The sequence below is a fragment of the Sciurus carolinensis genome, chromosome 8 (assembly GCF_902686445.1).
Source record: "Sciurus carolinensis chromosome 8, mSciCar1.2, whole genome shotgun sequence".
Classification (NCBI taxonomy): Eukaryota; Metazoa; Chordata; class Mammalia; order Rodentia; family Sciuridae; genus Sciurus; species Sciurus carolinensis.
This window is the reverse complement of record NC_062220.1, coordinates 1213404-1238544: the sequence shown is the minus strand read 5'-3', so window position 1 is coordinate 1238544 and position 25141 is coordinate 1213404. Positions and strand designations below refer to the sequence as shown.

The 25141-nt window shown below is 58.3% G+C and overlaps 1 protein-coding gene across 4 annotated transcripts in view; it reads right to left on the bottom strand.

Annotated features, from left to right (window-relative positions):
• Positions 1-202: 202 nt before the first annotated feature.
• Positions 203-25141, bottom strand: part of Ptprn2 (protein tyrosine phosphatase receptor type N2) — a 743280-nt gene continuing 718341 nt past the window's right edge. For all 4 annotated transcript variants that reach the window (XM_047562250.1, XM_047562251.1, XM_047562253.1 and 1 more), the window contains 4 exons: positions 24039-24092; positions 22134-22198; positions 5815-5888; positions 203-3918 (listed from right to left, as the gene is read on the bottom strand). In XM_047562250.1, the coding sequence (XP_047418206.1) occupies positions 3847-3918; positions 5815-5888; positions 22134-22198; positions 24039-24092 (265 nt within the window). In that variant the 3' untranslated portion in view covers positions 203-3846. The remainder of the gene's footprint in view (positions 3919-5814; positions 5889-22133; positions 22199-24038; positions 24093-25141) is intronic.

Sequence of the window (25141 nt, the reverse complement as noted above, 5' to 3'; positions counted from 1 at the left end):
GGTCCTCTAGCTGTGGTCCGCGTCCTCAGTGCTCTGCGATTTTCTATTAAGAGCTAATCTTTGCCGGGTGCAATAGCACTTGCCTGTGAGCCCAGCGACTCAGCAGGCTGAGGCAGGAGACCCCACGTTCAAGGCCAGCCTGGGCAGGTTAGCAAGACCTTGTCTCAAAAACAGAATGAAAAGAGCCGGGGTGTGACTCAGGGGTGGAGCCTTGCCTAGCCCGTGCGAGGCCCTGGGTTCCAGCCCTAGTGCTGACCAAGAGCTGGCCCCAGGGTCCTCTTGCCTGGGCTGGGCAGGCTCCCCAGTGAGGAGCATGCCCTTCCTTGTCTGGGGACCTGGGATCTCCCTGGGCGTGGGTCGGTTTTCAACCTTAACTTTCCAGCATGGACCCTCTGTGCCCTGTGGGCAGGATGGTGCCCCAGCTCCCTGCAGGGTCCAGCTTTCTTCTTCCTGGGTGGGTTGGGGTAACCAGCCGGCAGGGTTTGCAGATTGTTAGGATTTTAGGGATTTTGTAGACTGGTTTTTAGATAATCATTCAATAAAAATTATGTTAACTAACAAGTTATACTAAAACATTGATAGAAAATACTCAAGGTCATGGAGCAAGGACTTATCACAGAAGCAAAAATTAGGCACCAGGTGTTTGCAAAGAGGAAAAGCTTTATTGTGCAGTGAATCAGCAAGAGGGCTGGAGCCGTGAATTCTTGCCGCCGCCTGGCACTGGTGTGCCGAGTTCACGGCAGGGGAGAAGCTGCTGTCGTCTGAGGCTGCACCTCCCTCCCGGGGGCTTGCCTGGGGGATTCTGACCTGGGACATCACTGACCGGAACGCACGGGCCTCTGATGCTCCTGTCCACGGTTGAAGAGCTGGTTCTAAACTCTAAGGACAGGCCTGGCGGCGATCCTGGAAGGCAGCTCAAGAACTTCGTTATTTAAGGGATTTCAGTCTGGGTGTGTCTTTTCCAAACCTGATCTCTTCCCCTTTAAAAACGTTTTCTTTGCAGTGCTGGGGATGGACCCCAGGGCCTGGTGTGTGCCAGACACGAGCTCTACGGCTGAGCCACACCCCCAGCCCGTTCTGTGTTTGATAAACGACGAGTTGTCCAGGCGGCCTTGAACCTGAGAGCCTATGCCTCAGCCCCCGGGTGGCCACAGCACTGTGTCTGGTGGTGTCTTCCTCGTGGGGTGCCAACGCTTGCCCGGCTCAGCTCAGACGTTGTGCTCAGTGCTCTCACAGCAGCGTTCCGATCTGCGTCTGGGGCACACAGTCGGGATGCTGGCTAAACTGCAGGTGTGGTGTCCGTGAACAGCCCAGGAAGGCCAAACATGGTCCTCCAGAGTGCCAGGACCCGCACCCTCCAGGCCGCCGACGAGCCAGAGCCGGCCTCTCCCTGTCTCCTCTTGCCGGCTCGGCAAGTCACCATCGACCGTGTTCCCGTGGGAACTGTGTGGCCAAGGGACGGAGCTGCGTGGTGCGCAGGGCCAGCCCTCCGTGAGCGTCAGCGCCCCGGAGCTGGCGATGAGGCCTGCCGTCTGTGTGCCCCTCACCTCTGCAGGACGCTGCGTGAGCTCTGTGCGCACGTCTTCAGAGCACCCGGTGCCTGAAGCTGTTGCTGGCCACAGGCCCCCACCCTGGGTGCAGTGTGGACACCCCTCCCACATCGGCCATGGCACCCCAGGAGCCCTTTCTTTGGGGCTTAGCCGCACCCAAAGACAGTGTTGCCCACACCCTGCTCACTGGCAGCAGCAGCAGGAGCCGGCATTCCGTCTGCCCTGCTGCTCTGCACCCTTCACTCTGATGAGCACTGGCCCCAGGGCCTTCACGTGTGCTGCTGTGTGCTCACGGCGGGCTCAGCATGGCCGGCCAGCAGCGCTCCCCACGCAGAAGAGCCAACGCTGCAATCCCTGCAGGTCGCAGACACGGGGAGGGACCCAAAAGGGAAGAGGACTGGAGCCAGTGTGTCAGAGGCCTGCTGCTTAAGACGCGAACGCAGACCCCTGGGGCCAGCACCCCTTCGGTGGTGGGTGCTGTCAGGGATCACCTGACTTGTGGTCAACTGGCTCCCCTGACCTCATTTCCCAAATGGTCAAGAAGGAGAGCCTCCCCCAGGACCTGGAGATGCCCCCAGGGTGTGTGCTGTGAGGTGAGAGGGGCAGCCGGCGTGGATGGGGCTGTGGTTCTGCTGGGCTCAGAGGCCGTCCCCGGGTGGGTCAGAGCTGGGCAGCACGTGCTGAGGCCCCGGCGGTGCCCGTGCAGGGAGAGCAGGCGTCTGCAGGCGACTGAGATTGCTGGGCCACGCTGACCCCAGGCGGGAGGGAGCACTGGGCACCCCGAGTCCCAAGTCGGATCACCTTTGACTTGGCACTCTGAATGTCCAGTATCTTCAGGACACGAAAGATGGACAGGAAGAACTGTTCTCCTCCACAAATGAAGAGCATCGAATGTCAAGTTAGCAGTTTAATATGACATGATTAAATGTATTTATACATCTCACACTGGAGGGTTTCCTTTGAAACAAGAGAAGGTAGAAATCACAAGTAGGCATATGGTCCTATATTCAGATAAAGCATTTCTAGTGATCATTATTTAAATTCCAGATAGCGAGAAATGACTTTGGAAGAGAGATGACAGAGTAAAGCAGATACACAACAGCATGGAAAGACGAAACTCGGTTTTGGCGTCTCTCCCCGCTTGGTGGCCCTTCTCCCTCGTGCACCGGGACCTGTTCACTGGAGCTGGTGGAGGGGACACGGCCGGAGGGCTCTATTCACCCTTAACCCACAGACGTGTGTGCGGCCAACTGCAACACCTCTGTGCCCTCCCGGATGCCATCGTTCTGAGTTTAGTGAAGTGAATTTTCCTGTTTCTGGGAGGAGGTGGTAAATCTGACGCTCAGAGGTTATTTTGCCGACCTGAATCATCCAGAAATGAGGGTCTCACTACACACGCCCGGGAGGGGCAGCGACTTGGGCTTCCCTCTCCTTGGGGGCCGTCCCTGCAGATGGAGCCGGGCTGGCAGGGCTTCTGCGCCTGCTCTTCCCGGGGGGGCGGGTGGGCTTTGATGGGCCTGGGGCCACCTGGCCTGGCAGAGCTGAGAGCTCGGGCCTGTAGGGCTTGTTGAGCGCCCACTTGGTTCTGGTTTGGGTATCTCATAGAAGGTTCACCGGGGGCATCTGTTTTTGAAATGAAGGAATCGAGACTTCAACATTTAAAACGCGTCTCCAGCTGGGCTCACCCATGGCTTTGCCGAGGGAGGTGATCCGGGAGGGCCTGGCCTCAGGAGGCTGTCTCTGCCCCTGGGAAGGAAGGAGTCTGCCAGGAGCCCCTCTCTGTGCTTGGGGTAAGGTGTGGCTGGCAAGGCCACCCACAGTGTCACTGGGCACAGGCAGAGAGGCCAGGATGATGTGTCTTATCTCCCCAAAGCTGCAGGGCGAGGGTCCTGCCTGTCCCAATGGCAGATGGTCTTAAGGAGGGGGCCGAAGGTGACTTCCATACCGCGGCCTCCGCGTGGGCCTGCGGATCCCCCAGCCCTCTGGCCTGCACCCTCCTCCAGCGTGCGGGGCGCAGCCCACTCCCTCCCTGCAAGCAGCAGAGAACGTGTGGACCACGGTGTCGTGGGTGGACGGGCTTCTGCGAGATGGGGAGCGTGCGCTTCAGGAGAGAGCACCCAGAGCGTGAGCCGGCGACCCACCCTCCCCGCCCCGCCGACGTCTCCCTGGCTCTCGGGCCGCGTGGAAGTCCTGCGACGACTGACGCGGGGTCTGGTGGGCCCACGACTGCGGTTTCAAGAGGAGGCAGGCAGAGCGGGGCCCGCAGCACTCCGGCCGGCTCCGGGGTTGGGTGCGCCTACTGGGGAAGGGCCTTCAGGATGGCGTTCACCTCCTCTGCCACGGCGGTCAGCGCAAACTCAAACTGCTCCTGCGGGGCCGAGAAGCGAGAGGACGCGTGAGAGCCCTCCTCTCCACGCCAGCGCCTGCCCGCTACCGTTCCCAGTTCCAGTGGGCGCAGGCAGGGCTCCTGGGCCTGCAGGGCGGCAGGCCGCAGCCCCGGGTTTCTGCAGGTGCTCGCTGGAGCGGGGTGGACCACCTGGTGCTGCGCCAACAGGTGCCAGCAGGAGGGGCACGTTCTGGACTGTCCTGACCAACACGCCCCGAGCGGATGGCGAGGGAACAGGACGAGCCAGGCAGCAGGACCCCATGCAGGACACAGGCCCCACCGGGCCCTGGCCGCCCCGCCGGCAGGAGACAGGGCCTGGGGACTGGGGAGGCGGTCCTGGACAGACCCTGCTGGTGGGCACAGGTGCGACCGCAGCCTGCGGCTCGCCGGCTGGTGGGATCCCTGTTGACCTCCTGTTCCGACTGTTCACCTGAGGTGCTGACCTTTGGGGAGGCTGGGAGAAGGGCGCCCGGGGACCCCTCGTGTTACCTCTGCCATTTCTTTCGCAAGTCTAGATAGTTTAGAAGAAGCTAAGACAGCACTGGGCATGCTGCGACTCAGAGTCCTTCCACAGCAGCCAGAGGCGTGGTGGTGTCTCTGCGTCCCCACAGCAGGCGAAATCAGGGACAGAGAGGCCTCGGCTCGGCTCTGCCCCGCCCCCCACGCCCCTGCTCAGGTCCCCAGCCGAGACCCCACTCAGACGTCCCCGCCTGGGGGCGAGGCCGGAGCAAGGCCTGGCAGCCTGGAGCAGGGGCGGTCACGCTGGTGTGCGGGTTCTGCTGGCTCTGCTTAGGGAAGTCCCGTTTCCACAGGGGCTGTGACTGCTCCGAGCCCGGGCTGACTGAGGTGCAGGGCCACACGCCCACGGCTCTCCCAAGAGGCCTCTCCCAGTCAAGGCTGCCCCTCCAGCCCAGGGGGCTCCTCTTCCGAGGGGAGTGGCCGGCCTGGGTTTGGACGCCCTGCAGTCACAGCCCGGATGCTGCCCTTCAGGTGTCCAGCTTCTCAACCTAACATCTAACAGACAGAGGGGCTTGGAAACTGGCCGCTCTCCATGGAGGGAACAATTAGATCTGGTCACCAGCTGGGGACCCAGGGACCCAGGCCCCGCCCAGTGGTCTCTGGCCAGCCTGCCCTCGAAGGTGCCCTGTCCTGCAGGAAGGCTTCTTTCTTTTCCTTTTTGTGGGTGCTGGGGATCTACTGAACTGGGGCCTCGCGCACACCAGGTAAGCACTCTGCCACCGACTACACCCCACCTCCACTGAGGTCTTTATGAACTAAGACCCTGGTAAATTAGGAAAGCAATTTCACAAGGGCATCTTCTAGGAACCCACATCCTTCAAGTGACCCCGGTGCATCCGGGTCAGGGGCGCACAGAGGAGGCAGGAGCCTTGCCACCAGGGAGGGAAGGGCACGTTGGCCTGCTTTCTAGTTCTGGCAGCCTCGGCTGACATCGCAATCCTGGCCTGTGCACCCGGGGAGGTCAAGATGGACCGTCCTGGTGACCCCTCAGGGCATGGCCGGGGGAGCATCCAGGACATGGGAGGTGGCAGTGCCGTGTGTGGTGGGCTCAGGACGCTGTCCCCAAGGGTCCTGGGGTTGTCCTTTGCTTTTCCCACCCCATGCCTGCAATTCAGTTCCCGCTACCTGAGATACCACAGCACCTATTGATGCAGAAAGTGTCCACGTGGCTGTAGGAAGAGCCAGTGAGCCTCGCAGGAAGCCCTGGCCAGCCCTTGCCCATGCTGCGGACGTTGCTCAGTCAGAGCAGAGGTGGTCCGCGGCTTATGTTAAACCAGGCCTTATCCCTGCTCTTCTCAGGAGAAGGGTCGCAGAGGGACACTGTCAATAGCTCAAGTCCCAGCGGCTGGCTGACAGTACCTTTGTCTGGACCATGCCTGGTCTCTGGTCCCTCAGGTGCTCCAGGGTCGCGGCGATATCAATCTCCTTAGCACCTGCAACACACCACAAATTGGGCTGAGTCCAGCGCACAGGATAATCCATGCTGCATCTGTCAATCTCCGGCTATCCGGTTCCCTTTGGGCAAAGAGGCCAATTGAAAATTATTACACTCATCCCTCAGCCGGCTTGGCAGGCAGCTGTGATCCCAGCGTTCATATAGAGAAATAAGGCGAGGGCAGCTTTCATTAGCATTAATTCAAGGAAGCGGGGCGAGAGCTGTTTTAAGATGCCTGCGTGGGTACTTACCAACAGCCCGCCACCACCAGAGCCAGGGCTTCCCCCGTGTTTCTGGTGGCGTTTTAAAGAATGCTTTGTCAGAGGAAGCAGTATCTGTGCTTTGATTTTGATTTCATCGGACTATTTTCCACTTAAAAAAGGTAGGTCAGACTAATCTTTTGTGTCTCGGCATTGGCTTTTGAACGCAGAGTTCCCTGTCTTTAACACCGAGCGTTCCAGCTCCGCAGGAAGGTGAAATGCCGTGGCTGTACGCTCAGGTCGCGGGCTGCGCCTGTCCTGAGGCGGGTGCTGCTGGCTGCGTGCAAATGCTCCCCGAGCTTTAGACCTTAACCTGATCGTGAGTTCAGCCCAGACTCTCCCTTCGCCATTTCGTAAGGCCCCCTGGCAGAGAGACCACGAACAGAATGGGGTCCCAGCCTCCCCGACTTCTTTGGTTTAGTCGGGAGACCCGAGTGGCACGGAACAAGGTGGGAGTCAGGAGCAGGGGCCTTGAAGAGGGTGGGGAGCCACCATGGGAAACCACAAGAGCCGGGAGTTCAGGGGCTTCGTGGAGCCCAGAACACAGCCCAGCGGGAGCTGCGACTGCCTGCTGCATGAGGTCGGGCCTAGGGTCACACGGAGGGCAGCCGCGAGCCTCAGAACACAGGCCCCACCAAGGCTTGGTGGGACGGGGACGGAGGGCCCTGGAGAGCGTCACCAGGACCCGCAGCTGACCCCCAACACCAGGAGCCTGGATGCCATTTTGCTGGGCTGCCCCAAGTGGCCCTGCCCTCCTGTGGCTCTGCTGGGTGGCAGCCGAGCAGCCAGGCTGTGACCACACTGCCACAGGAGGACGGCCTGCTGTGGCTGTGGGCCAGGGGCGGAGTGACCGGCCTGCACATCACCCTCGGGGAGGAAGACCAGAGTCCCCCCGGCAGGCAGCCAGAGAACAGGCGGGGTGTGCGGGAGGCCCGAGAGGGAACACTGTCCAGCCGCAGGTCCTGCAGGAAGGGACACAGGGCCAGAGCCCGGGCAGCCCTGCCCCATCCCGGGGCCTGCACAGCCCCGTGCTGCCCTGGAAGTCTGACAAAGCCCATGCCTCTGAGCTCAGGGTTTCTCCAGCCTGCACCTGCGCAGCCAGCATGGTCCAGTGGGGTCTGGGGACACAAGTGTCCCCCAACTTCCACACTGCAGCCTTCCTGGCAGGATGAGCCCCAGGGAGCTTGGGAGCTGGCCAGTCGGCTGGGAAAACTACTCGGCCCAAGGACCAGGCCTGGGCTGTGTCCGCCGCTCCTTGGGGTAAGGTCAGTGAGTCACACAAACAATCTGGTTTTAAAGGGAATCTATGAGTCAGTCTAAGGCAAGAGAACGAGTCGGTCAGGTGGGTGCTGGGGAGAGGGGAGCCCAGGGTGGCAGGGAATGGCCTCCTTCCCACAGCAACTGGGCCGGTGCCTGCCCAGCAGAACCACAGTTCAGCTGCACAAGGAAGCCGGCTTCTCCCTGACGGGCGCACCTTGGGAAGGGGAGGCCCCTGCACGCAGAGCCAGCAGGCAGGAGAGGGCAGCCTTGTGGGGAGCCCGGCCTCGGCAGAGTGGCTGGGCTCCTGCACCCGCCGTGCGTCTGGCTGCCTCTCACTCACGGGGCAGGGTGCCTGTGCAGGGCCGGCCAGCACCTCAGACAGGGCAGACTCTCCTTGTGAACGCGGCCACAGGCCCAGACACCCGGCACCCTGCTCCCAAGGAAGCCTCTGGAAAAGCAGCAGGGCCTGCTGCCTAATGGTGGCCGGTCAAGCCAGCGTCAGAGCCAGTGCCAGCCTCCCACAGCGCCACGGAACCACGAAGACTGCGTACAGGGAAAGCCCTGTGCCGCGGTCCCTCCGTCCCTCCCTGAGCACACTGCCGCCAGCACACCACAGGCCTCGCGACCCCCTCCCTGCAAGATCCCATGATGGAAGTCACAAGGACATCACGCTGGATGGAGTGGCAGGGCTGAGCCTGTGCAAAATCCAGGGGACCCTCACTGAGCTGGGCTGCCCACTGCACAGAGCGCTGCGCAGGTGTCTTCAGCAGCTTCCTACTGGATGGGGAACTGGGTTCCAAAAAACCGAGTTTATGCTGACTGGTCCCGAGTATTTAAAAAGTCCACTGGCTTTTTAGAAACTTTTGTGAAACCAAAAAAGGCCAGGTGAGAGTGGAAACGCTGAGCTGCCATCAGACGCTGAGTTTTACTACCTTACGTCACTCTTGTTTTCGAGGACAAGTGAGAGAAGGAAGGGCCAACCTCGCAAGGCCACAAAGCTGAGCCGTGGGGGAGTCAGACCAATGCTGAAAAGGAGCAGCACAGGCGTCTGCAAGGAGGGTCCCCACACATAGCAAGGCGTCTGAGGGTGGGAGTCTTCCAGCATGGCAGGGTTAAGACGGCGGGCTCTGCGACGGTGCGTGAGGACAACTTCAGTAGAACTTGCAGGCCCAGGGACGGATGGTACTGGGCAGCCGGCTCCCAGCAGGTCCCACCCCACTGTCCACCTCCTGAGCACCCAGAGCGGCTGGGTGGGAGACGTAGGCCGGCCTGTGGCCTCCTCGCTCCAAGGAAGGCAGGTTCCACGAGCTCTAGGAGCACTAGTTCTCTCTTGGGAAGACCTCTCAGGTGGCACACAAGGTGCCGAGGCCGAGCAACGTTCCAGGGGACAGGCCCTGCGCTGCTCCTCAGGAGCAGAGAGCCGCCGAGGAGCTGGGCGTGGCCAGGAGGTCCCAGGTGGAAGGCAAGACAGGGATCTTAGCCGTGAGTGGGACACCTGTGAGAGTCCACAGGGATGGCCAGGGAATTCTTCTGAGAGTACCGTGGCTGTGCAGCTCTGGGAACCAGCTGGGTCTGGGCCATGACTCAGGGACAGGCATGGGCACAGGGCCAGGCCTCCTGGCCAACACCCTGGGGTGCTGTGTGCAGCTGGGCTGCACGCTCTCTGGCCGGGATTGCTTCCTTCTGCCCCGACGCCAGCAAAGCCCGTCCTCCTGGGGGCTCCTGGACGGGCAAGTGCGGCCAGCCTGCCCTGCTGCAGCTCAGTGCCGTTGGGGTGGGGGTGGGGGTCTCTCTCATTTGACTTCCCAGTTCAGCAAGCGCTTGCTGGTGCAGACTTTTATACACTGGTTAAATGTGTTTCTAAAACAACAGCTTTAAATAAAACCATTATCCAATAAGCAATAAACATTAAAATAACATTAGTATTAAAGTATTAAAACTATTTTTTACCAGGAAATAATCAATTTGAAGTTAAGAAAACCACGTAAACATGCCCTGGTGTGTGTTTATGAGATTGCTTTGATTTCTCCTGGAGTTGGTTATGGCTGAGGGAGGACCCTCTCCGTCCAGGTGGGGGCGTGTGCTGGAAGCCCAGGCGGTCATTCCTCAGCATGCTCAGGAGGAATGGCTTAATAAGCCCAGATAACTTTCATTACGGATCTCATACCCACGAGGCTCTGCAGACTGCAGGAATACAATGCGTTCTTTCTTCCGAGTAAAAAGACAGAATTATCAGGTTCACGGAGAAAGGCCTTCACTTTGCATTAGTAAATGTTCCTGATCCCACCTTCTGAAAGAACTGAGAAAACGTTCTTTCCTAACTACAGGCATTCAAGAGAAGAAGGTGATTATTCTGACTCCTAAAGAAAGCAGCTGGAAGAGCTCCCGTCCCCCAGGAGGTGAGCAGCTCCTCACACGTTCAGTCTGGGAATGTCGGAGGGCTTGGACCCGAGCTGGCGGGGGCCCTCCTGTTCAGCAAGACAGACGTGGGCTTCAGGCCACAGGAATTGGGGACAATCCGTCTGCCTTCACATGCTTCACAGCCAAGCATCAGTGCTGCCTGCTGCCACCAACCGCACGCATGTATGCACACAGCCATGGACACACTGGCAGCCCACACCACATGCCAGGCACATGCATGCACACCCGTGTTCACCCCACACCCATGTCACACACCACACACTTATGCACACTCACACACCCACACCATGTGACACACACCACACACATGCCATACACACTCACACATATGCACACCTCCCCTCACACTTCTTCCCCACCCCACACACTCTGTTCTGGGCTTTCTGTGCAGAGACGTTTTTAATTCACACTTTTCTGAATGATTCTAAAGACTTATGAAAATTATAAGCAAGAAGGATTTTCGCTGACCCAGATAAATTATAATCTCCTTTTTGCGACGTTTCGTGGGATCAAAAGAGATTCCTTTGCTGCATGTTCTCTTGAAAACCAAGGGTATCAGACGAAACAAACCAGGTACCACGTTCTTTTCCCTTTGAAAAGATCCTAAATCATCTGAGAAATGAGGGTGCCCACAAGTGTCTGTAAGATGTAAGTAAGCGAGACGCAGGACTAATTCCAAAGTCTCGTCCCGGCGCCCAGGGGGACACGAGCTGGAGGCAAGGTCCCAACTGTCCCCAGACTTCAGAGCACCCGAGGAGTCTGTGCAGACGCCAGTGGCGGGACTCTCAGCCGGCGCTCTGCCCTGCACAAGCTGACCTGAGGGCCAGGGGCTCCACGCCACAGACCAGCCCATGCTGGCTCTGCCCACTGTAGCACCCCCTGGAGCACCCTGTCCTGCCAGTGCCTAAGAATCCTGCTTGAACCTGCACGGTGCACACGGTGCCAGCCACTGCTGCCCCCGAGCAGGGAGCCGTGTGGGGGCTCCCGTCCCCAGGAGTGGGCTCCTCCAGGACTCTGTGCTCCCGTCCCCAGGAGTGGGCTCCTCCAGGACACCGTGCTGCTGTCCCCAGGAGTGGGCTCCTCCAGGACTCTGTGCTCCCGTCCCCAGGAGTGGGCTCCTCCAGGGCTCTGTGCTGCCGTCCCCAGGAGTGGGCTCCTCCAGGACTCTGTGCTCCCGTCCCCAGGAGTGGGCTCCTCCAGGGCTCTGTGCTCCCGTCCCCAGGAGTGGGCTCCTCCAGGACTCTATGCTCCCGTCCCCAGGAGTGGGCTCCTCCAGGGCTCTGTGCTCCCGTCCCCAGGAGTGGGCTCCTCCAGGGCTCTGTGCTGCCGTCCCCAGGAGTGGGCTCCTCCAGGACTCTGTGCTCCCGTCCCCAGGAGTGGGCTCCTCCAGGGCTCTGTGCTGCCGTCCCCAGGAGTGGGCTCCTCCAGGGCTCTGTGCTGCCGTCCCCAGGAGTGGGCTCCTCCAGGGCTCTGTGGTGCTGTCCCCAGGAGTGGGCTCCTCCAGGACTCTGTGCTCCCGTCCCCAGGAGTGGGCTCCTCCAGGGCTCTGTGCTGCCGTCCCCAGGAGTGGGCTCCTCCAGGACTCTGTGCTCCCGTCCCCAGGAGTGGGCTCCTCCAGGACTCTGTGCTCCTGTCCCCAGGAGTGGGCTCCTCCAGGACACTGTGCTGCCGTCCCCAGGAGTGGGCTCCTCCAGGACACCGTGCTGCTATCCCCAGGAGTGGGCTCCTCCAGGACTCTGTGCTCCTGTCCCCAGGAGTGGGCTCCTCCAGGGCTCTGTGCTCCCGTCCCCAGGAGTGGGCTCCTCCAGGACTCTGTGCTCCTGTCCCCAGGAGTGGGCTCCTCCAGGACTCTGTGCTCCCGTCCCCAGGAGTGGGCTCCTCCAGGACTCTGTGCTCCTGTCCCCAGGAGTGGGCTCCTCCAGGACACCGTGCTGCCGTCCCCAGGAGTGGGCTCCTCCAGGACACCGTGCTGCTATCCCCAGGAGTGGGCTCCTCCAGGACTCTGTGCTGCCGTCCCCAGGAGTGGGCTCCTCCAGGACTCTGTGCTCCCGTCCCCAGGAGTGGGCTCCTCCAGGACTCTGTGCTCCTGTCCCCAGGAGTGGGCTCCTCCAGGACACCGTGCTGCCGTCCCCAGGAGTGGGCTCCTCCAGGACTCTGTGCTCCCGTCCCCAGGAGTGGGCTCCTCCAGGACTCTGTGCTCCTGTCCCCAGGAGTGGGCTCCTCCAGGACATCGTGCTGCTATCCCCAGGAGTGGGCTCCTCCAGGACTCTGTGCTGCCGTCCCCAGGAGTGGGCTCCTCCAGGGCTCTGTGCTCCCGTCCCCAGGAGTGGGCTCCTCCAGGACTCTGTGCTCCCGTCCCCAGGAGTGGGCTCCTCCAGGACTCTGTGCTCCTGTCCCCAGGAGTGGGCTCCTCCAGGACACTGTGCTGCCGTCCCCAGGAGTGGGCTCCTCCAGGACACCGTGCTGCTATCCCCAGGAGTGGGCTCCTCCAGGACTCTGTGCTCCTGTCCCCAGGAGTGGGCTCCTCCAGGACACCGTGCTGCCGTCCCCAGGAGTGGGCTCCTCCAGGACACCGTGCTGCTATCCCCAGGAGTGGGCTCCTCCAGGACTCTGTGCTGCCGTCCCCAGGAGTGGGCTCCTCCAGGACTCTGTGCTCCCGTCCCCAGGAGTGGGCTCCTCCAGGACTCTGTGCTCCTGTCCCCAGGAGTGGGCTCCTCCAGGACACCGTGCTGCCGTCCCCAGGAGTGGGCTCCTCCAGGACTCTGTGCTCCTGTCCCCAGGAGTGGGCTCCTCCAGGACACCGTGCTGCCGTCCCCAGGAGTGGGCTCCTCCAGGACTCTGTGCTGCCATCCCCAGGAGTGGGCTCCTCCAGGACTCTGTGCTGCCGTCCCCAGGAGTGGGCTCCTCCAGGACTCTGTGCTCCCGTCCCCAGGAGTGGGCTCCTCCAGGACTCTGTGCTGCCGTCCCCAGAAGTGGGCTCCTCCAGGACTCTGTGCTCCCGTCCCCAGGAGTGGGCTCTTTCTGGGCTCTGTGCTCCCGTCCCCAGGAGTGGGCTCCTCCAGGACACTGTGGTGCTGTCCCCAGGAGTGGGCTCCTCCAGGACTCTGTGCTCCCGTCCCCAGGAGTGGGCTCCTCCAGGGCTCTGTGCTCCCGTCCCCAGGAGTGGGCTCCTCCAGGGCTCTGTGCTCCCGTCCCCAGGAGTGGGCTCCTCCAGGGCTCTGTGCTGCCGTCCCCAGGAGTGGGCTCCTCCAGGGCTCTGTGCTGCTGTCCCCAGGAGTGGGCTCCTCCAGGGCTCTGTGCTGCTGTCCCCAGGAGTGGGCTCCTCCATGGCTCTGTGCTGCTGTCCCCAGGAGTGGGCTCCTCCAGGACTCTGTGCTCCCGTCCCCAGGAGTGGGCTCCTCCAGGGCTCTGTGCTCCCGTCCCCAGGAGTGGGCTCCTCCAGGGCTCTGTGCTCCCGTCCCCAGGAGTGGGCTCCTCCAGGGCTCTGTGCTGCTGTCGCCAGGAGTGGGCTCCTCCTGGGTGCTGTGCCGCTGGTAGGAGGGTTGAGTGGGGAGGGCAATTCTTCGGTGCTGCCATGGGAGCTGCCCAGGCCTCTGGACAGAACACCTCGCGTCAGAAGCGGCAGCCAGGAGGGAGGTGCTGCTGCAGGGGTGGATGAGACAGCAAGGGAAGGCCAGGTGGGCAGGGGCCAGAGGGGACGGGGACCCGGCAGGGGGCACCCGCAGAGGCCACCCCAGGGAGGAGGGGGAGCGGGAGCCCACAGGTGGAGAGAGAGGGACCTGCTGTGGGGCTGGGGAGGGCGGCCTGGCAGGGTGGCACCGTCCCCCGCTGATGAGCGCGGTCCCAGCCTCCCTGTGAGGACAGGGCCAGCTGCACGGCCCCAGAGGAGCTGCTGTTTCCCTGGCCACGCTCCCGGAGCCGACTGCCCCAGCCCTGCCGTTGCCCCCAGCCTGACGGGCCAGGAGCACAGGGCCTCCCAGGGTCCCTGCCCTGCAGGGGTTTTGAGGGTCTCTTTGGGGCGGGAGGGGCGCAGAGAAGAGGCCCTGTGGCCAGGCCAGAGAGCAAGACCCGCCAGAATCCAGAGTCCTGCTACAGCCCTGAGGGCAGGGAGGGACAGACCAGGAGTGGACGATTGTGAGGGGACGTCACCCTTCGCAGGATGGAGGCCAGGCAGGGCACCAGGCTTCTGGCACCCGGGAAGGTAGGGTGCTGACGCAGGACGACGGGCTGGCCACCAGGGAGTGTCCTCTCCCCTCCCGCTGGGGAGCAGCTATGGAGTCCACGGCTGGCAGCTGGCCACAGCCCGGCTGGGAGGATGCCGGTGTCTGAGCTCACATCAGTGTGCACTGTCCGCTGCCCTGGGGACATGCCCAGTGCCCAGTTCAGGGTGGCTTCCGGGGTCTGTGGCCTTCCTCACACCAGGCACCTCAGCACTTGTGACATGCCAGGAGCTCCGAGGGTGTCACCGGATCAGGACTGGCCCTGCCTGCTCCCTGGTCCCCAACCCCAGGCTTTTCCCAGAGCGGTGGCTGAGCCGAGGCTGGCTATGTCACCTGAAGGCTGTGGCATCTGTGGCGCCGTCTTCCGTGGCCTGAGGGGCTGGTGCGTCAAACGAGCGCTTCCCCCAGACCCACAGACCAGCCTCCTCCGTGGTGGGCCTCCGACCGTCTAGGTCCCGCCTTCTCGCTGAAGTGCTGCAGTTCCCCCAGACTCCAGCACGGCTCGGCCTGGTACCACCCAGGTCCTCACTTTCGCCCTCCTGTTGCCCTGCTAGCCAGTTCCACCAACATCTGCCTGGACTCCTCACCCTGAGACCCAGGCTGCCACACTGGGGTCTCCTCACCCTGAGACCCACTGACAACACTGGGACTTGCCCGGCTTCAGCTTCTTCTTCCTTGTGTGGTTTCCCCACAGTGCACAGTGACCTTATCTGAGACATGCTGCTGCCTGTACCTCCACAGAGTTACCCAAAGGTAACTACGGTCCACCTCTCTCCCTCCTGCCTGACCCCTCTGCAGACACACCAGGGCCCCAGGTCTGACCCTAGCCAGCTGAGGACTTCGGGCAAGTCACCCGCCCTCTAGGGATCTGCTCCAATAAATGGGCCTGCAGTCCCCTTGCGTCTGTGAGCACAGGTCTGTGGACGTGGCCAGCTCTGGGGCGGCTGGTGGACCTGCGTTCTCGCCAGCACCTCTCAAGCTGCAAGCTGTGGCTGTGGAAGCCAGGGGCAGGAGGATGGGTCTTTCTGGTTTCTTCACTGTGTCCCAGGTACTGTGCCTGCAGCAGCCAGTGTCCTGCAAACAGGCTGGCCGTGTGAAGCTGGCTCTGCGTCCTGTGGCCCACTGGAGGGCACCTTCGGGTCTCTGCGTGCTTCCAGAGGAGGACCGGAGCTGTGGGAAAACGGTGGGGAGCAGCAGGACTCTGGGAGGCGGGGAGGCCCTCAGCTGTGCACAGCATGCCGAGGCCCGCACTCTGTGGCCCGGGAGGACCAGCAGGGCCCAAGAGTGGCACTGGACAGGCATCTGAGGTCATCCTGCTGACCACCAGCTGGGGCAGATGGGGACGTGAAGCAGGGAGGCCAGCACAGAGACCACAGCACTGAGGTCGGGCTGGGCCCAGAGAGATCCTGAGGTGACCCTTTGACAACACTCTTCATGGCAGCCGTGGCCACCGGGACCCTCTGCTGTGAGGGACTGCGCTCGCTGCACTGCTTGACAAGGCAGCTGTGGCCACCCAGCACTAGGATGTGACCGCACATCTGAGGACAGTTCCTATTCCATTTTACTTAATTTTAAGTAAACAAAGTACCCAGGTGGGCCATGGCGTTGGACAGCACAGCTCTGATGGGTGCGGGTTTAAAAAGTTCAATGAGCAAGGCTATTTATGCTCAGCCCATGGCCAACATCATTCTTAATGGAGAAAAACTGAAACCATTCCCTTTAAAAATGGGAACAAGACAGGGATGCCCTCTTTCACCATTTCTATTCAACATTGTCCTGGAAACTCTAGCCAGAGCAATTAGGCAGACCAAAGAAATTAAAGGGATACGAATAGGAAAAGAGGAACTTAAGCTGTCACTATTTGCTGATGACATGATTCTATATTCAGAGGATCCAAAAAACTCCTCCAGAAAACTTCTAGACCTCATCAATGAATTCAGCAAAATAGCAGGCTATAAAATCAACACGCATAAATCTAAAGCATTTTTATATGCAAACGATGAAACAGCTGAAAGGGAAATGAGGAAAACAACTCCATTTGCAATAGCCTCAAAAAAAATAAAATACTTGGGAACAATCTAGCCAAAGAGGTAACAGATCTCTACAATGAAAACTACAAAACATTGAAGAAAGAAATTGAGGAAGACCTTAGAAGATGGAAAGATCTCCCATGTTCTTGGATAGGCAGAATTAATATTGTCAAAATGGCCATACTACCAAAAGTGCTATACAGATTCAATGCAATTCCAATTAAAATCCCAATGACGAACCTTACAGAAATAGAGCAAGCAATTGTGAAATTCATCTGGAAGAATAAGAAACCCAGAATAGCTAAAGCAATCCTTAGCAAGAAGAATGAAACAGGGGGTATCGCAATACCAGAACTTCAACTATACTATAAAGCGATAGTAACAAAAATGGCATGGTATTGGCACCAAAATAGACAGGTAGATCAATGATACAGAATAAAGGACATGGACACAAACCCAAATGAATACAATTTTCTCATACTAGACAAAGGTGCCAAAAACATGCAATGGAGAAAAGATAGCCTGTTCAACAAATGGTGCTGGGAAAACTGGAAATCCATATGCAACAGAATGAAACTAAACCCCTATCTCTCACCCTGCACAAAAATCAACTCACAATGGATCAAGGACCTTGAAATCAGACCAGAGACTCTGCATCTTATAGAAGAAAAAGTAGGTCCAAATCTTCACCTTGTTGGCTTAGGATCAGACTTCCTTAACAGACTCCCATAGCACAAGAAATAAAAGCAAGAATCAATAACTGGGATAGATTCAAACTAAATAGCTTTCTCTCAGCAAAGGAAACTATCAGCAATGCGAAGAGAGAGCCTACAGAGTGGGAGAATATCTTTGCCACTCATACTTCAGATAGAGTGCTAATTTCCAGAATATATAAAGAACTCAAAAAACTCTACACCAAGAATACAAATAACCCAATCAACAAATGGGCTAAGGATATGAACAGACGCTTCACAGAAGAAGATCTACAAGCAATCAACAGACATATGAAAAAATGTTCACCATCTTTAGTAATAAGAGAAATGCAAATCAAAACTACACTAAGATTCCATCTCACCCCAATTAGAATGGCGATTATCAAGAATGTAAGCAACAATAGGTGTTGGAGAGGATGCGGGGAAAAAGGTACACTCATACATTGCTGGTGGGACTGCAAATTAGTGCAGCCACTCTGGAAAGCAGTGTGGAGATTCCTTAGAAAACTTGGAATGGACCCACCATTTGACCCAGCTATCCCACTCCTCGGCCTATACCCAAAGGACTTAAAATCAGCACACTACAGAGATACAGCCACATCAACATTCATAGCTGCTCAATTCACAATAGCCAGATTGTGGAACCAACCTAGATGTCCTTCAATTGATGAATGGATAAAGAAACCATGGTATATATATACAATGGAATATTACTCAGCTATAAAGAATAATAAAATTATGGCATTTGTAGGCAAATGGATGAAATTGGAGAATATCATGCTAAGTGAGATAAACCAATCTCAAAAAAACCAAAGGATGAATGATCTCGCTGATAAGCGGATGATGCCACATAATGGGGCGTGGGTGGGGGGCAAGAATGGAGGAAGGAGGGACTGTATAGAGGGAAAAGAGGGGTGGGAGGGGTGGGGGGAAGGAAAAAATAACAGAATGAATCAAACACCATTACCCTATGTGAATGTATGATTACACAAATGGTATGCTGTTACTCCATGTACAAACAGAAACATGTATCCCATTTGTTTACAATAAAAATAAATTAAAATTAAAAAAACCCTGAAAAAAAAAAAGTTCAGTGAGCCACATTCAGTCATTGGAGAAAGGTCTTCTGATGTCATCACAGCCACCAAGGAGGAGCCTGCTGGACCCACCCGCTGCCACACAGATGCACTCTGCCGTCAGCGGCTAGCCTCTCTGCTCTGTGACCTCTCCTGCTCCCTGCTGGGGCAGCTGTCCAGGGGCTGCTCAGACCTGCGACTAAAAGTTCACATCCCTTGTAGGAAAGTGCCTGCAGGACCTTGGATTTGGCAAGATTTCTTGGACGTGACCCCGAAGGCACAGACAATGTGAGGCAGAGAAACCAGGCAACCCCAGGTACTTCTGTGCAACAAAGGGCACCTTCAGGACAAAGGTGAGGGTCACTGCAGCCACAGGCCCGAGGAGGGGGATGTGCAGGGTGTCAGGACGTCCACGTGGCACGTGCACTGAGCACAGCCCAGGGGACGCGAGCAGTCAGGGAGCACGTGGGCAGACGCTCCGCACCCCTGGCTGTCGGGCAAAGGAAGTCAAGACCACATGAGATGCCACTTCATGCCCACAAGGACGGCTGTCGTTAAAAAGTGAAAACAGACATGTTGGCCAGGGTGCGGAGAAGTCAGAAATGATGGACGAGGAAACACGGCCACGGTGCAAGCAGCGAGGCGTTCCTCAGTCACTAGAGCTGCTCTCTAGCCCTCAATCCACTCCTGGGCATACGCCCAAGACCTGAGGGATGCGAACAGACATCTGCACGTCTGTGTTCTCGGCAGCACTGTCCACAGAGCCCAAAGCTGGAACCGGCACACGTGTCCGTGGACAGATAAGCCGAGGGGTCTAATGTCACCAGTCACAGAAGGAAAGAAGCCTGACAGAAGCCGTGGGTGAGCCTTGAGGACCCTGGCGGGCGTGAGCAGCCAGTCACACAGGACGGATGCCACTCAAGCTCACTCGGGGGACCCAGAGCATGGCGTCCGCAGCCCCAGCAGCACAGGGACACAGCAGTGCAGACGGCCCTGCTCCCGCGGTGCTCTTCCAGGGCACAGGTGGGCAGGAAGGCGGCTGAGCAGACCAGGTGCTGAGGCGGGCGCCTGGCCTGGGGGCCGGGTTGCTGACTGCAGCCGCTTGCTCTGCGGTCAGAGTTAGGAGTCACTTCCAACCAGCACGTATCAAAATGAGTTCCGCCACTCATGGCTCACCCAGTAGCCACCAGATTCCCGTCTTCGGTCCCTGCCAAAGGACGGCGCGCCCGGGCCGCACACACTCTGGGGCCTCAGCCAGTGCACATCCCAGCCATGCCGAGCCTGCAGCGGCTGGCGGGCTCAAGGCCTGGGGGCAGAAACGCCGGGAGTGTGCAGCCCCCAGCCCGTGCTGGGCGGGTTCCTGGGCTCTGCACCCCACAGCCTCCCGGTGACCCGCAGCAGGACCTCTGCCTGCAGGCCTGGCACTCTTCACCCGTGGAAGAGCTGTGCCCAGCAGCAGAGAGCCCCGTGGAGGAGAGGCCGAGGCGGGAGGCGCCTTCCGCCCTGTGAGGGGGAGCTGGCACCGCCTGCTGGGAGGGATTCTGACCCAGCGGGTTCGCTGCAAAGGGAAAACGCTCACAAGTGCTCCTCGTCCACTCACCCGCCACAATCGAGCAGACCACGGCCCTATTTACTTTGATTTCAAAGTGCAGTATTGTCCACTTATTAATAAACGAGGCAGCGGAGAAAGCTTGAGTTGCTGGTTGGGCCCTCACACAGGCCCAAAGGCCCTAATCCCTGAAAGGCCGTGTGAACAAGGGCGCTGTGCGGCCGGTGCAGCTGGATGTGCTGAGCGCGTGGAGTCCGGCGGCTCTGCAGGGCTGAGGCAGTGCGGGCCCACAGGAAAGCTTTGGAAAGGCATTCTTTGGTCCTTGCGCAATTCATTCCTTTTAAGAACGGGAAATGGGAAGAAAGGCTTCGTGTCCAGGGCTTTGGGCCTTTGATCATTTGATGAACGCTGGGTCTGCAAGGCGGGCCTCCAGCTTCTCAGGCCAGACAAAGAGGCCCTGGCCGCACAGGACAAAACCCCTGCAGCCTCTTGGGTTGGCAGCCTGGGAAAGGCCCACCTCAGTCAGCAAGGGGCCGCCTGCCCTTTGATCTCTCCTGAGACCAGGGCGGCCCAGGTCAGGGGATTTCATACCGCACACCCCCACCCAGGAAGGGGAGCAGGTCAGGGAGAGAGGCCACCAGTCTCAGGGCCAGCCAGGAGCCTGCCCACCAGGCCAGTTCCACATGGCTGGGCTTGCATTGTCGAGAACCGCACCCACACTTCAAATGGAATCTGACATTGCAGGCCACAGTGGAGCCGGCGAATGGCCACAGGGGCACCGCACAATGGCAGCCCCGCCCCCGCAGCCGGGAACCCACTGTGGGGCTCGCCCTCCAGGAGGTGAACTGGCCGCGCAAGGTCTTGGCTGCATGCATGGATGGCCGCCAGGCCTCCGCTCAGGCCGGGTCGCGGGCACCTGCTTGGGCTCCCGCAGTTTGGACCAGCAAGTCTCCACTCGGGACCCGCCTCTACGAGTCGTTCAGGATGGCGCACCTTTCAGGACGGCTGTGACAGAGCCGGAGTGCAGGGACCGTCCGGAGGTGGTTTAGGGTGACTGAAGGGAAATGCTTACGCTCTGGGAGTGAAGGCGGGGTGGGTGCTAAGGGAAGAAGTAAAAGCTCTCGACAGCCCTGAGCGCCCGCGACGGCGAATCTGTACAGGAAAAGACGCTGAATGAGGCATAGCAGGCTTGATGGGCAGGAGGGAAGGGAGCAGAGAGCTGAGCTCCTGCTACAAGGTCAGGGCTGCTTACATCCTGAGACGAATGCGCGTTCGAGCAGAGCGCTCGCACTGCCGTGGCTGCTTCTGTGCGCGCCGCCAGTCCCAGGCCAGTCCAGTGCCCAGGCGGGTGCTGGGTGGCACAGAAGCCGGGCTCATCCTCTCCTGGGCAGCTGCCGAGCAAGGTTGCGGCCCCAGCTGGGTGCAGCACAGGGCGTGGCCCGGCCTTGGGTGGGTGGCGCAGAGTCCTGACACCAAGCGCATCCGCGGGGGTCCAGGTGCACCCTCCGCACATCATATGCTTGGGCTAAAGATGGGCTCTACTTCCCCCCAGGAAGATGGAGTGAGGAAAAGGTCTGTTTGGTACTAATAGTGGAAGCTAATTTCTGCTGTCGAGATCTGCTCTGATCGCTGGGTGAAGGTGGCGAACAGCACGACGGGAAGGGGCGTCTGTCGGTCCTCGCCTCTGCCCCAAGTGTGCGTGTGCGTGCGCGTGCGCGTGTGCGTGTGCGTGCATGCTCAGACACGCACTGCTCAGACAGTACTTGTTCGCAGTTGGGATGGAGGCAGTAAAACTCCACCCGTCTCTTTCCCAGGACCCACCGGAAAAGCACAGGCACCCTGAGAACAGTGAAGTCTTTCCAACCCGCGCAGCGCTCCGTGGAGGAGGTGCTCATGCATGCGCACCAGCGCCTTGGTTCTCCTCGGGCCCGCGTCTGGCGCCCTCTGGGCCTGGGCCCTCCTTTGGTCTCGTCTCTGGAGATCACCTTGCAAGGACTGCTTCCCCATCCTTCCCTCTGGAAATACCAGACCAGTTCCACCCCTCCTTCTTTTCCTCAGGAACTGGGCCCACAGGGAACCAGGGCCCCGCGGAGTCAGAGGTCGCCAGGGCACAGCGGGCTGCAGGTGTGCGCTGTGCCCCTGCCCTGACCAAAGTGGTCCTCGGGTCCTCCTGCCGGGCAGTGCTCCCCTTCTCGGAGGACAGAGTGTTTGGGGGCTGGGGAGGCAGCTCAGCAGGGGAGACCTGGCTAGGGTGAGCAAGATTCCACCCCAACACCCCAAACAGAAACCACCTCCCAAGACCATAAGGCGCTGGCACTGGTGACCTTACTGCCAGATGACCAGGGGACTCTAACAGGAGACCTGAACCAGCTGCAAAGGCAGCCTGGGGTCCCTGGAGACCGACACCAGCAGCCAAAGGTTGTCTGGCCTGCTGCAGCTTTGAAGACCCAAGACTGCCCTCTCCTGGGTCCTGATACCATCCTCGAGTGACTGATTCTTATCAGACCTACTATGTGCTAGCACATTCAGGCTGACAACAAAGCAGGAACCTCAGGAATAAACTGTGCCCGCTGCAAACAGCCTTCCTGCGATTCAGGGAAGGAACAATTGGCTAATTCTCTCCAAGGCCTCCTGTGAACATCACGCCCCGTGTTGCCATGGCAACACCATCCCATCTCCGAGCCACAACAAAGCAGCCAGACTGGCAATCTCACCTTTGGCCATCTTATTGAGAACCATGTCAATCAGGACGTAGGTTCCGCTCCGGCCTGCACCGTCGCTGTCAACAGAAGGAGAGAGAATGAAGAGCCGCTGTCCAGGGTGACCACGCACGGCAAAGCGGGCAGCACTATCTCCTTTATGTGCAAGAGCGAGGGAGAGGGAAGAGGGACTGAGAATTAGAGGGGAGGAGGGGAGCAGGCGGGAGCGGGGAGAGAGGGGAGCGGAGAGACAGGCAGGAAGCAGGTGGGGAGCTGCTCAGGGCAGGGAAGAAGGGGGCCCAGCCTGGGATCAGCTACTGCACTAGGTACACTTGTCTCTTTCGAGAATTCTTCCCTCTTCCTTTGGCCAAAGAGGTGGTAAATTTCGTCAGAAACAAAACAGAACTAAAGAGGCCTTGCCCGAGTCATTTACATCCAGTGTCTGTGGGGCGCGGCCTGCCACCTCGGTGCCCTGGAGAGTGGGGGCTGGGCAGGCGGGGCTGCCTCGCCGTAGAAACACACGTTTCATTTGTTACTTAATCACATTCTTAAAAAAGTGCTCTCACTGCATCTCTTCCTCATCCCACCAGCTAAAATCGGAATATTTACCATCTGGACTAGAGTTGTAAAAATGTTTTGAATTATGTCTTGACAACAGCAAATTGAAAAAAGAAGAAAAGAAAAAGAAAAGGAAAGATCCTTTGCTGGAAGAAAAGTAGTCTCGCTGGTGTCCTCTCCTCACGGACTGCGTGGGGTCACCCTTCCCCATGTAGATGTCTCGGACCAGAGGCTGGTTCTCACGCCCTTGGCCGGACTGAGCCTGGAGGACGCTCCTCATCCACAGTCAGGGAATCACAGCTCTGTGGCTCCCGGGCACTGACTGCGCTGGGCTGTGGTTGCCTGCGGTCTCCAGAGCTGCAGGCTACCTTTCTACAGTAGAGTTGCCCTGCCTGGCCATCCGTTTCCTCAGCAAATGGCTGCAGTTGGAGAGACAGGTCCTTCACACAGTGTGCACACAGGGGACACGGTGGTCAGGATACCGCAGGCCTCAGGTAGCCACAGGTGACCCCAGGACACGCCCCTGCAGAGAGCAGGTCTTGCTGCAGACTCTCGTGGGTGTTTCCGGCACACTGCCAACCTCCCCGACACAGCAGCCTCTGGTGTTCACTGGCGGGCGAGGACGGGAGCAGAGCCCTACGCGCTCCTGGGAGGCACAGCTGCAACACCGCCTCTTGTCTCTCCTTTGAACTGCTGATCTGGTCCTTGATCTTTAGAGACAGATTTTCTTTTTATTCCAGAAAGAAAGGAATGTTCAGTGAGATGGTTCTAGAAATCGAAGTTTGAGGTCGTCACCAGTTGCATATGGATCCATCAGAAGCAGAACCCTCACTGAGCTTTCTCTGGCTGGATCTGTTCCAGCTGATGTGGTTTAACCTACTTAAGGACATGACTCATTAGAATTTTGCCCAAAGGCCCAGATTCTTGCAATAAGTGGTCTTGTTCCTGCTCGTGGCTGCCTTGCGCACTTCTCACACAGGGTCCGGACCCCTCAGACAAGGCAACCGCATTCACCAAAACCCATCCAAAAAAAAAAAAAAAAAAAAAAAAAAGGGGGTTTTGGTGGCAATACGAGGGTTAAAGAAAAAATAAATGTCGCAGGGCACCAACATTGGGAAGTAGGTGACAGTGCCCAGCACAGAGCCTGCCAGAGAGGAGACAGGCCAGCTGCTCGGGAGCCTGGGACAGCACACAGCCTCTCATAGCCAGGGCACAGCACTTGAAGCTTACAGCTCTGGTTTCCCTTAGAGATGCCAGGAGATGTCCTCACTGAGCAATCAGAAAGCCCAGCTTCGGTGGGAATTGTACCGGTCACTGTTTGAAATAGCAAGACTTACTGACCCGTGTCAAAGTCGTACTTGCCTGCAGTGAACGATTATCGGACAAGAACGGCCCCTGTAGCACTTGTTTACTTTTCTGAAATAAAAAGAGACATAAGAATCACAGTGATGCACTGAGACTCTGTTACTCAAAGTAACCAATGACCAACCATTGGAATCATTTTAAAAATAGCCTGTTGGACAAAGAAAATTAAAAACGATACATATAAGTTTAAAGACTTTTCCTTTCAACATAGACTCCCTGAACAGAGCTTTGAAAACAGTTCTTCACACTGTCTCCTGCCTTCCGGGTGTGAGCGCCAGGAGGGCCTGCCCCTGGGGCCCGCCCGCCCTCGGGCCCTCCCTTCCTCTTCAGCTTCACGCCATCTGACAGCTTGTCGTGGCTTGCGATGCTCCACTAAGATGGGGTCCTGCAAGTTATGCTCAGAATGTCTCTGGCCTGCACATCATGGGAATGCAGTCTAACCACACGGTCTGAACCGCCTCCTGAAGATCCTGTCTGACCCCGCGTTTCAGGCAAGTGTATCTAAGTGACGGAGGAATTGCCAATGAGTCCAGACACTCTTTTCCATTTTTATAAATTTGAGTACATATAAAAATAGCTCCATCGTGCAGCTTTTAGATTAGAAGTTATGAAAATTAACAATGAGAATATATTTAAGATTTCATTAACCAATTCTGTCTAAATCAGAGGGCTGATTTAAAATTTACTCTATAAGATTAAAGTTTTTTTTTTAAGATTCAGTGAAACAACGAAACACGTTCACATATTTCTTACTTGAGAAAACTAAAGACAGGATCTCAGTTTATTGGAAGGGTAAAATGGATGAAGGGATGTTTCTAGAATGTACCGTATGAACTTGAATAATGTAAGACTGAAAAAAATGACAGTACAGGAAAAATGTTTTCCCCTTGAACCAGAATGGGAAAACCACTCTCTGCAAAGGCTTGCCTGCGGAGCAGCGGGTAGTCAGCTGGAGGTGGAAGTTCAATCGGCGGGTCGCCACAAGCGCGGGGGGAGGGAGGGAGGTGAGTGCCCACCACTGGCACTGACTAGAGACTTCAATACCGGCAGCCCCGCCACAGAGGGGTCCTTTTTCCTACTTCCTCCACAGAGTAATAGGA